This window comes from Galeopterus variegatus, unplaced genomic scaffold (assembly GCF_000696425.1).
Source record: "Galeopterus variegatus unplaced genomic scaffold, G_variegatus-3.0.2 Scaffold2918, whole genome shotgun sequence".
NCBI lineage: Eukaryota > Metazoa > Chordata > Mammalia > Dermoptera > Cynocephalidae > Galeopterus > Galeopterus variegatus.
The window spans coordinates 233,515-246,384 of record NW_007729029.1 but is presented as its reverse complement, the minus strand read 5'-3'; the positions used below and the strand labels follow the sequence as shown (position 1 = coordinate 246,384).

Below are 12,870 nucleotides of genomic sequence, written 5' to 3'. Positions count from 1 at the left end.
TTAATTCAACGTGGAAAATTTCTCTTCTAAGTCTTCCTGCTGCGAGTGGATTCTGAGCCTTGACTTCTTTCTTTTTCACTCTACATGGGCTGGGAATCAGGTTCCAAATGGGCAACATTGACAGAGGCCTCGAGGCAGCTTTGGTGCTCTTTAACATTTCATTGATATAAATTTAAGGTTGCAGGCTTTCCTCTAAAATTGATCTTATAGTTCCAGCTGACTTTCCAGCTTTTTAATGCCTTTAAGATGGTTTTTGTTTTGTTCCATTCTTTAATGTAGCATTTTTCTTTGTTTTCAGAAAAAGGCTGATCCAAATAGCCCAATTCACCATTAGCAGAACCAATCTCTCTGTTCTCTGCTCTTCACTTCTGCTTTCTGAGGTCCTGGTGCATTCAAATGCTCAATATTTTTTAGAATCTTCCATATGAAATATCTTGCTTCTATCAGAACTCCCTTTTCCTTAGGTAGTTCGTTTTCAGTTTCCTCAGCAATGTTTGATGTATCTTGTTGACTTTTTCTCACCATGTGGATCCATACCTTTTACATTATTTACACAAATTTTAGTGGTATTTTAGAAAGAGCATAAATAAATGCCTGTTTTCAATCTTTACCTATCATAAACAAGTACCTGTATCTAATATTTATCAGAAGTCCAGCCTAAATATTAAAACCAAATCAAAAACAATAAACAAATTCTACCTGGGATTCTAAGTTATGTCTAGGACTATGAACTGTGACCAACCATACTGCTATACCTGCATCTTTTCTTTTAGTGTATCACTTTATCTTTGTATTTATATTAAACTCATCTGGGTGCACATTTTATCTCTTCTACTCATGTATGAATTTCTAAAGGTGGGAGTTACAATGTGTTTGTTTTTCTATTTCACAATGCCTGGAATAATGTCTATCAAATATTAAGGATTTTGTAAATGTTTGTGAATAAAAGAAAATACGTGTATATCTACAATATTATCGGGATGGCCCTGCTTGGGTGCTCATAAGTCTTTTTGATTAAATCATTTACTCCTCACTCTAAAAATGCAACATACTTACAATGAATAGGATGGTAATAGCATCGCACTGAATGACATCTGAGGAATAGCCACAAATGTAGTCTTTATCTAGAGTGTAACCAAATGCAAGGAGAGTGATTCCAGTTATTGCTCCCAGGGCGCTAAGTGAATTCATTACTCGGCTCACTGCCACCTGCAATAGAATAAAAACATGACACAATGACTCAGGGCCAGCCTGTGCTATAAGCAAAGCAATAGGTGTGAAGAATAGAGAGAGGATTATAGCCATAGCATCACAATGCCAAGAAGCAGCCATGTGATCATATGCAGGCCACTTGATTTCTTTGAGTTTCAGGCCCTCATCTACAGAATGAGGGTATCCGGTGAACTTTTAATAACCTTTCCATTCCCCACATTGTGTAGCTAAGTTAATTCCCATTCAATTGGGGTGGTGGGGGCATGGTACACACAGCACTGAGGAGGTACTTAGGGGTAGCTGTGTTGCATTACATTTTGATGCTCTGGTAAAATTTATGGTCAACATTTTTGTTTTAAGACTCTTGTGTTTAAACATTGCATTTCTCTGTCTTTTTATTTCTTCCTAAAACTTACAGATGTTCTTTGCTGAAAATCATTTGTTGTCTTATTAGTTCATAATCTCATGTCTCTGATGCTTTGAGCAAAGATATTCTACTTATAATTTGTCTGCAAGTCACAGTTTTACATTTATTAGCACTGTATTATTTCAAGATTCTGCATATGGTTTAATTAAGTTGTCTACAGTGTGCCTTTTATATGAGACTGCCAAAGTGTCTGGTATGCAGTAGGTGTCAAAAATACCCACAGAAAGGATGAATGAGTGACTAACTCAAATGCTGAGACCCATTCTATCATTAAATGGCTGCAGAACTTGGACAAGTTGTTTAACTATTCTATGAATCAGTGTCTTCATATATAAAATAATTAAATGGGATGACCTAGAAAACACTCTTCTGACACTAATAGTTTATGATTCTATAGAGACAGGAAGCAAGTGTCATCGACTGGTATCAGTACTTGACAGCTGGTGGAATTATAGTGGGCTAATGATTCTCCAAACTCATTTTAAAAGTTAGAATGAATTATTTTAAAGTTATAAATTTTTAATTAACGTAGAAATAGAACTCACCAGAGTTTCTGTGGTTTTTCTTTTTATCGCAATTAGGAAGGCTCCAGAATTAATGAACTGTTAAAAAAAAAAGAACCTTAATGAAGGATGTATTTAGCTGACGTTAAGGAGTTCTCACAGAATAGACCTCTATGCATGTCTTTTACATGCCCTCCAACCAAGTTCACACAATCCTCAGGTCAGGGAGCAGGATGAGTTGCCCTGTATGACTGTCAACACATGAATAGTGGACAATACACTTGACTGGAAATTTGCTTTAGCCTTTACTATTTATTTAAACAGGAGATTTTTAAAAACCTTATTGGGCTATCGTTTTCTCATCCATCTTCCTTTTATAACTATCATGGACTCAAGCTTTGATATCATGACACACTGGGGCCAAATCAGTTTACAATCAGTAAGATCCGATTCCATATTATTGCAATCCAATATGTTCCCTTGGATGGGAACATAAGGTGAAGTTGCGGTTAATATGCTGGTAATTTAAGAAAAAGTCCCAAGATTCTGCATGGAGGGGAATCAAATGTGGTGGCATCATTATCTAGAGGAAATTCCAAATCTGATTACAGCACATTGTGTTTAAATTTCTAGTTCCTTTGTGGATATTTCTCCAGCTTCCCTCAATCCTCCAGCCCTTGTGCTGAGCTCTTGCATGTCACAGAATGGAAGTGCTCTCCCACACCTTCAGCCTTTTGCTCATTCTTGTCCCTTGTCATGCAATAAAACATCCCTAACCCTACACCCAGGCATCCCCTACTCCCTTACTCTGTGTACTCTTCCCTGATTAGCCACTTATCCTTTAGAACTCTAGAAAGTGGGAAATGTTTCTGGGCAATGTCCCTCCATTTTGTGGGTGCCTTTCCTAGCAGGGCAGACTCTGTGTCCCCTATCGTCTCTTATCACACCCTGCGCTAATTATCTGACTCTTCACTCAACTGAGACCTTGAGACCAGGGACTGTCTATTTTCTGAATCCATGCACCCCCACCCATTTTCTGGCACTAAATTAGGTACTAAATTAATGTTTATTGAATGTGATTAAATAAATGCCTCAGTGCAGCTCAAAAGGTACAGCCAAGAAGCCCTCCCGCTTCTCCACTTCTCTAAAGAATAAAGTGCTCCTTCGTCTCTGCTTACATAAGTACTTCCTGCACCTCTGTGATATTTGCTACACTGCCTTGAAATGACCTGTTTACATGTTTTCTCTATTGCTAGACTGAGGGCCCTTTGAAGGACAGGCTCATGGATTACCAGCCTTTGAGTCCTCATTTCCTTGCTCTATGTGCCTGGCTTATAATAGATAGTAACTAATTTTGAATAAATGAATGGATAAACAAACGACTTCAAGACCCAGAGGAATATTCCTAAAGGAACTTCAATTATATTCTACCCAATTATATAATATCAGTAACTCTGATTAATTAATGGAGAGCTAATTTCAACAAGGTTAAATTTTTTTTGCACTTTTCAAAGCATATAATACAACTTGATCTGGCTTATTTCATAACTAAAAATTCCCTAACATCCTGGTTGGCATGGCTTCAAATTGAACTTGGTTGACTATACTCACCAAAACAGAGCTCCAGAATGGATATCCTGAAATAAATATAAAGGGAAACCTTGGGTATGGTCTTATCAAGGTGAAAAGGAAGATAACTCCAAAAGAAAAGTTCATAATTCCCAACAGGATCTGGGTAGTCTGTAAACAGAGGAAAAAGTCATGTGAGAAAAAAGCGAAGAGGTGAGTTTACTTCTGTTTAGAAGACCTTCTCTTGGTTAACAGGATTTGGCAATTACCCTCTTTTGTGAATAAGGATAGTAGAAGTCTCTTTATGATGCTCCCAGGTGTTTTCTTAATCTCTGTATATACTATTTGGTAATAGGTCAAATGACCTAAATCAGTGCTCCTGAAAATGTGGTCTATGGACTGGCAACATCTGGATCACCTAGGAGCTACCTATGTAGACTATCAGACTCTAGCCCGTACTTACTGAATAGAATCTCCAAGTGAGGCTAGGAATCTGTGTCTTAAGAAGCTCTGCAACTCCTTAGCATACACATGTGAAAGTTTAAGAAGCACTGAATTCTAAATCCCTGTACCAGCCTGTACTCATGCAGAAGTGGTCTATCAGAAAACCTTCCTTGAGATGACCAATCCTCTGGGCCTGTTGACGTATTGTCACACTCCCATGCCCAGAGCACTCCCCATCTCTTCCGATTATTTTTTTCTCCAAGCAGCACACTTGTGATGCAACTACACTACCAGGCAGTGGCTCGACAAATGCTAGTGAAGACTCATGAGAATGTCATAGAGAGTGGCAGGTACGCAACATGTGAGTCTGTGTGCTCTGCCCTCTTGTCTTCTCAGTCTACATTCTTGGTTTGAGTAATCTCATTTGCTAACATAAAAACTATCACTTTTAAGTAGGTGAGTCCTAAATGATAGTATTTTCATCAAGTCAAACCCATCCTTTTAGCTCTTGTCAAACATCCCTACTTGATGTCCCACGAACACCTTATATTCAACATGTCCAAAAACAAGCTCAATTTTCACCCTTTAAACTTAATCTTCTTTTTGCCTTATCCATCTCTATGTTTGGCTCCATCTTCTTGTTAGGCTTGAAGTTTTAGGATCATCTTCAGTCCTTCTAATATCCCTTGATCCTAACAGTCAAAAAGTAGCCAAGCTTTCTTGTTATCTCTACTTGCAAGATCATAAATGTCTGACACCCCTACTCCCCAATTTTTGCTGTTGTGGCCAGGTGTCTGGGACACTTACTTCATAAACCCTAAGTCTCTGCCATATGTAGATATGCATGTAGAGCTTTTCTTCCATCTATGTTTTTCTCCATCTGCAGTTGATGAGTTTCCAAGAAGAGATTGGTTAATAAGAGCTCAGTCATCCCCTCCCTTCCCCTTCTCTCCTCTCCTCTTCTCTTTTCAAATGAGCTTCCACAGTAAGCACATTCTTCTGTACTTCTCAATGCCCTCAATATTAAGAGGCAAATTCTTCTCTCACAATGGGAGTTATGGGACCAAGTTAACCTCAACAGCCACTATTCATTTATCTGAATTACTAAAATTGTTTTTTAACTTGCCTTTCTGTACCAATATTTTTCTCTATTTTAAAGTAACATTCCAGAACACAACTCCTATCCAATTATTCCTCTCAGTATTGTTTGAAAAATAGTCCCAAATCTGCTGCTTGTCAGATTCACTCAGGGAAATGTTTTAAAAATACAGATTACCTAGCTGCCTACTCCTTCAGAAGTTTGATTCATTAGTTCTGGAATAAGGCCTAGGGACTCGGTAAATATTTTGTAAGCCTCCTTACATAGTTTTAATAATTTTTACATATTGAAAACTAATTGCCTACTTTATAAAGTCTAAGTAGGATTTTTGGTAATTAGTTCTCCAAATTACATTACAGCCCATATCTTTGAAAACATTTACCCTGTATCTGGACCCCCACATTTTCTTAAAGAAGGATTGGTAAGTAAAAGAAAATTAATATTTATGGAATAGATAGATGGATGGATAGAGAGATGAGCAGTTATGATATTAAAAGGATATTCTGCAAAAGCCCCATGTCATGTCAAACTGTGAGTTCTGATTTTTGACTGGGAAAATATAAAACTGTATGGTGCAATAACACAGGTTATAGAATCTGGCCTATTGATTTCGACTTGATTTTATTTTCCTTTCTTTTCTCTGTACTTGACTTGAAAAATCTTAAAGATGGTCAGTTCTGAGACTGTGACCTTCAAGAGCCCAGGGACCTTGGCTTATTTATCTAGTATTTTTTTCCTCCACAGAATCTCACTCATAAATGATATAGAAATGTGATTCATACTTTCTGTATTGATTAGAAGTAAAAGTTGGAATTAGCTCCTACCTTAAAATATGTGCCACCAGATATTTTCCCTGTCCTTCCCCCACCCCCAATAGAATGTACATTGGGGAAGTCATACTTACTCCCAAAATTTTCATTTTTGTAGCAAGTAACTTTTGACAGGGACTTTGAGTTTCATAGGCCCTGGCTGAAACGTTTGTTGACTGAAATTCAGGAACTGGGATCTCTGGAGGAAATACCAGAAACACGGGATTGTGTGTTGTGCTTGAATCCATGATGGTGTAGTTGATATTTTGAAGTGAAAGAGACTGATGTAGTTGGTACTTCAGCCTAGACCATGTTCTTTTCCTGTACCCAGGCTGTCTGGAGCACTGGCATTGTTGTGCTTTGTTTTGGAATTATAGAACCATAGAGTCACAGAGTCATAGAATCTCAAGAGTGCTTAAGATTTCAAAAAGGTTAGTAAGTAAAATGACCCGTACTGGGGATTGGAGGACCTGACCAGCAGCCCTGATTTGGTCAGGAACACATTGTGACCTTGTCACATCTCCCCTCTTGGTTTTATCTTCCTTGTATGTACATTGACCTGATTGGACTATAATCTGTAAGGACATTTTAGTTCCCAAGCAAACGGAACTGGAATAAATGCTTATACATTTACAAATGTATTATATTACAATTGTGTAAGCATTTATTCCACAGTTTTCTATCTTCAGAAGGTAGAGGACAAAACCTTTCAGGCCACACAACAAATTAGCCACTCTTTGAAATACACATAGCATTTATTTAGCTTGTCATTTTGGTTTTTTGTCACTTGATTTTAGTAGCTTCAGCTGTATAACAAACCATCCTAAAACACAGTGGCTTCCAACAAACACCATGGATTTACTTACAATTCTGTGGGTAATATTGGTGGTTATTCTAGTCTACTCCTACTCAGCTCTTCTCTGCCAGGTTCTCTCATGCATCTGTGGTCAACTGGTGGAGTGTTCCAGAATTAGATGAGTTAGGATAACCTCAGTCATATATCTGACAATTGGCCAACTTGGTTCTCCTCCAGCTCACAAATGCTTTTCAAACCTCTGCTGAGTCGTGTGTCCTAATATCCCATAGGCCTAAGTAAATCGAATAGATAACCCAGATTCAAAGGGTAAGGAAATAGACTTTGTATCTTCATGGAAGGATGTGTACTGTCAAATTGTAAGGACAAAGATAAAGGAAGGAAAATAATTTGTGTCTATTTTTACATGCTACCTTGTCATCCTCTGGTATTTCCTATTAAGATCAAGTCTTACTAAATTTAACCTCCTGATGTGACAGCCATTAGCCACTTGCCAGCTAGAAGTTTTTAAAAGATCTCCTCTCCCTTACAGTGTCTCTTCTCTGAATTTACCTTTCTCTCATTCAATTTTCCATGGATATAGAAACCTAAAGGTGATCATCCTTCATGAAAATCATCTGATGTCGGGTTAGTGTTCCCCGAGTTAAGCAAACTCTATTCCAATGTACTTTATAATTTACCATTTCACCCTCACTGCTCATGCTTCAGATTTGCTCTGGACCTTTTCCAGTTTCTGTTTTTTTTTTTTTTTTCATCTAAGCATGGTAACTATGACAATGTTCTAATAGCTATTTTGACAAAAGGTAGAAAGATTACTTTTTTATTCATGCAAGATAATTCTGATGATGCATTGGAAGACTGAATCTTTGGAGTCTAAAAACCTAGAATTAATTCCAAGTTAGGGGTCTAGGCTAAGTTATTTATTAACTTACGTATGTATTAAAACATTATATTTCTAATATGGGAATAGTAATTGTTATCTTGTAGGATTATTGTGAAAGAATTATAAAGTGTCTGGTATGAAACAGATGCTAAATAAATTGTATTTAAATAAATAAATAATAAAAACAATAGCAATAAGTATTATTTCTCTTATTCTTACCATTCTAATCATAGTTCAGATACTTTGTCTTGCTTTATGTTTGCATTATTTCCAGAGTTCATTTTTTTTTTAACCAGTTAAATGTATTTCTATGAGCTTAGCTATAAGAACACTGGAAATGTCATACTGAGTTAATCCGAAAGGTATTTTACCCCATGTCTCCATTCCTGGGTGGCTGTTGAATTCCATGGCCACTGGCTAATAAATCCCCAGCCCAATTTACACACTGATGACATGTATCTGTTTGTTACTTTTTAAAATTCCCTTATCTTTAGATTTCTTCTTATTTTCTCATCTGCTAAAACCTACTTTTTTCATGGGAATTACTCCAGTCTTAATAATGTATAATATCCTGTGTTCCTCAGTGTTCCCAAATCAAGCTCTTATTTCAAGCTTCTTATTGCTGGCTATTCCAGGCAAGTTATCATGACAAAGGGATCAAAGTTCTCTGATCCACAGTCAATGGGATTAGGTCTCTCCTTCTCATAGCCTCTCCTCTGATTCCTTTGCTAGATAGTTCCAAGAAAGGCTCTTTGTGTTCTTTCTCTCATCTCTTTCTGCAGCTGAACCTCAATTTTAAAGTTTCTCATCTTTCTCTCCGTTGCAAAATCCCCTCCTTTTAAAAGATTTATATCCAGGCTCTAGAGAGTACAGCAGTAGCATTAAACTGGTGTGACTGGATGTCACCTGCTTAGGAGTCTTCAGTTTCTCTAGTTTTCCCTTGCTCTTTAAATTATAAATAATAATAACTCTAAATCTTATCCAATAAATGTTGATAAAACCCAGTTTCTCTCTCAATGTCTCCAGATATTTCTTAGAAGGGGAAAGTAGATAGGAAAGAAGCGGAGCCCCTGTGGTTTCTAGTTTTGTCTAGCGGCCTCAGGTTCTGATTTTCTACATCTATTGAATTCTTAGTTCTCTCTGTGTATCTGGGCTTCTATGTATGATCACTCTTTCCCTAACTTCATTGTCCTGCTGGTTATCACCCTGATTCTTCACTACCCTAAAGTAGTACTAACACGATATTGCATGTATGACATACTTTATAAAGATAATAATAGCAAACACTAATACAGCACTTACAAAGGCAGGCACTGGGGATTTCCCTCTGGCTGTAGCTTCTGACATAAACTCTCTAATTCTTGTTCTTTGAATTATGCATAGATATTATATATTCCCTTTGTAACTATCCAGGGATTTTATACTCAAAGAAATAAAAAAAGATACTTTGTTTCACGTGATCAAATGGATTTTTTTTATGCCCTTACTCTCTTTCTCACCCTCCAAGAATAACAGAGGTATGTATTGGTCTGCTCAGGCTGCCATAACAAAGTACCATAGTCTGGGTGGGTTAAACTACAGAAATTGAATCCCCACAGTTCTGGAGGATGGGAAGTCCAAGATGAAGTTGTCGACCAATTTGGTTCCTTGTGAAGACTCTTTCTGGCTTTCAGATGGCTGCTTTCTTGTTACATGACCTTTCCTCAGGCGCACGCGCACGCACACACACACACACGCACACACACACACACGCACAGAGAACTACTCTGGTGTCTCTTCTTATAAAGTCTGTAATCCCACCATGAGGACTCCATCCTTATACCCTCATCTAAACCTAATACCTTCAAATATCATCACATTGAAAGTTGGGGCTTAAACATATTTTAGGAGGACAAAGTTTAGTCCACAGCATGAAGATAATTTGTATAATTTAAAATAGAGAGAGACTTTGCTGGCATAAAACATATGAAATTTATGCCATGAGAAGCAATACCTACAAGTAAAAAAATTAGTTTTATAAATGTTTCATTGTGGAAAAACTTGAATACCTACTGTGTTCCAGATATTTTTTAAATCAGTGTACAGGCATTAATTAGTCAATCTTCACAGCAATCCTGTTCTGGGTACTATTTCTATTCATCTCTTATAGATAAGGAGACTGAAGCACAGGGATTTTTAAAGGAAACTTTCCCAGAGTATCCTACCTAGTAATGTTGCTGAGTCAGTTATGATCCATTTGGTTTAGATTTAGATTCCATGGGCTGAGTTTAATGCTTCAGTTTGATGCTTTCAGTGAAACCTTAAGTTTCTGACCAGCAGCTCCACACTTGGACCCTAGGGGAGGTCAGAGTCAAAGAAAAATATCACAGGAACCCTAGGGAAAGAAAAGTATATGTGTGTGTGTGTGTGTTAGTGGGGGGAAGCCGAGTGAGAGATAAGAATTCCTAAATGTCCAAAAACACCTTGTAAATTGATGAAGAATCTAAAGAACAGGAGATCTGCACTCTCTTCAGGACTCTTTGTTTTTGTTTGATTCACCAGCAGTAAGATTATTCTTCTAGAAATGTAATGTACTTTCATGCCTTTCTAGGAATTATAAGCACAAGTGAGGGATTACATAGATAAGGATAATTCTTTTCCAGAGAGGATCTCTGTACCATATTAAAAAATAAAACATTTTTGTTCCTTGCTAGTGATATGTTTCTGTGAGGGCTTGGTGGTTATACATCTGTATTTCAGCAACTCCCTTGATTAATGCAGGTGATTTCAACTAAGGCCTTTTCCAGACTGTGACCCCAAGAGAGTGAGCATAAACTAGATGAGATGGTTAATTTTATGTGTTAACTTGAATAGGCCACAGGGTGCCCAGATATTTGGTTTACCATTATCCTGGCTGTGTCTGTGAAGGTGTGTCTGGATGAGATTAACATTTGAAATAGTGAACTGAGTGAAGCAGATTTCTCCCCCATGTCGGTGAGCCCCATTTAATTCACTGAGGGCCTGAATAGAACAAAAGGCTGAGCAAGAGGGAATTTGCTTTCTTTGCCTGATGGTTTTTGAGCTGGAAAATTGGTTTTCTGCTTTTAGACTTGGATTTGAAATGGAACTTACAATATTGGCTCTCCTGGTTCTCAGGACTTCAGACTCAGGCTGGAACTGTACCATCAGCTTTCCCGGGTTTTCAGCTAGCAGTTTGGGATCTCTCAGCCTGATAATTATGTGAGCCAAATCTTTATAAGAAATTTATCTATCTATCTCCTGTTGGTCTTGTTTTTTTGGAGAAACCTGATTAATACACTAGACGAGGGGGACTGACTAATCCCCTTACTCTTGCTCCAACCTGTGCCTCTTTGTTTTGTTAATGGTAATAACAAAAGAAATCTCTCAAGCTAGAACAGATAGTTTATTCTTTAATTTCCTCAATTCTGCACCTCTAGTTCCTTCCCCATCCTGACAGTTTTACTTCTGAATTATCTTTTCAGTCTCTCCTCTTCTGTAGAACCCTGGATCAGACACTCAGTACCTGTTCTTTCACTATTTTAGGAGTTTCCTAATTGACTCCCTGCCTCCCTCCTCCACCCTCCCTCCTATCCGTCCTCCACACTACAGTCAGAGTAATCTCTTTAAAACACCAGTTAAATTAGTTCTTGCTTTAAAAGTCAAATGTGTCTCAAAGAACTTAGTAAAGCAAACAACAACAACAACAACAACAAACAAACAACCCCCCCCCAAAAAAAACCCCACCTGTGTATTTTCCAATATGTACTATTTATGGAAACCTACCATCCTTCCTGCAAATCTGAATTTTCAACTGTTATAATTTTTCTTCATTTTAATGAACTTTGTGCAATGTTTCTTGAAATGCATATCTATTGGCAATGAATTCCCTAAAAGCCTTTATTTTTCCATCAGTCTTGAAGGATAATTTGATTGGATATATGCATTAGTCACCCCATTTCTGGTACCAAGGCCTATATTAGTTTTCTATTATTGTATAACCAATTACTATAGACTTGGTAGCTTAAAACAACATGTACATTTATAATTCACAGTATATGTGGTCAGGGATCTAGGCATGGTTGAAATGAGTCCTCTGCTTAGTGTCTTACAAGGCTGCAATCAATGCATTAACCTGGCTGTGTTCTCATTTAGAGAAACAGGGAAGCATTCATGCCCTAATCCATATGGTTGCTGGAAGCATTCAGTTCCTTGTGGCTGTAGGATTCATGAAAGCTAGCTTCTTCAAAGCCAGCAAAGAAAGACAGAGTGAATCTGCCAGCAAGATGGAGTCATATCACATAATGTAACCAAGAGAGTGACATCCTATCACCTTTGTCATATTTCACTAGTTAGAAGCAAGTGACAATCAAGAGGAGAGGATTACATAGAGGGGTGAACACCAAAAGATGGTTATCACGAGGGCCACCTTAGAATATGTCCTGTCTGCCTTGAAATATAATTCTATTTTACATTTAACTTTCTTTTAGAATTTTAGAGATAGCTTTTCATTGTCTTCTGGCTTGCAATGTCTTAGCAAGAAGTCAGAAAGTTTTTTGTTTGTTTTAATTTTTTTCTTCAGCTGCTTTCAGGATTTTCTCATTATCTTTGGTTCTCAGTAGCTTGACTTTAATTAATGTGCCTATGTATGGTTTTCCTTTTATCTATTGCTGGAGTTCACTGAGGTTCCTGGGGTTGTAGATTTATAGTTTTCATCAAATTTTAGAAGTATTTCTGCCAATAATTCTGTTTTAATTTTAAATTTTAAATTTTTAAATTTTTTTTAACTGAAGCATGATTGATTATACATATCTTTAGGGCACAGTGTTAACTACCATCACCTGTGTACAACATGTGATGATCAAATCAATACTATTAATATATTCATCACTACAAATCACAATCGTTCTTTGTGCCCCTTACCCAATCTCTCCCCAACCCCCACTCTCCCTCCACCCTCCCACATCTAGAACCAAAAATTTGTTCTCTCCTTCTGAAAGTTCAATGTATTATTGGGGTTCTTCCTTCCTGCCTTGCTTCCCTTTTTTCTTAGCACCCACTTATGAGTGAGGACATGTAGTATTTTTCTTTCTGTGCCTGGCTTACTTCACTT

The 12,870-nt window shown here is 37.4% G+C and overlaps 1 protein-coding gene across 1 annotated transcript; it reads right to left on the bottom strand.

Moving 5' to 3' along the window:
- Positions 1-330: 330 nt before the first annotated feature.
- On the bottom strand, positions 331-6,311 carry LOC103599354 (membrane-spanning 4-domains subfamily A member 5-like). The gene is made up of 5 exons (XM_008583463.1): positions 6,159-6,311; positions 3,754-3,882; positions 2,185-2,241; positions 1,057-1,209; positions 331-537 (listed from the first exon to the last, which is right to left on the bottom strand). The coding sequence occupies exons 1-5, from the start codon at positions 6,309-6,311 to the stop codon at positions 331-333; spliced, it is 699 nt and encodes a 232-aa protein (XP_008581685.1).
- Positions 6,312-12,870: the final 6,559 nt, after the last annotated feature.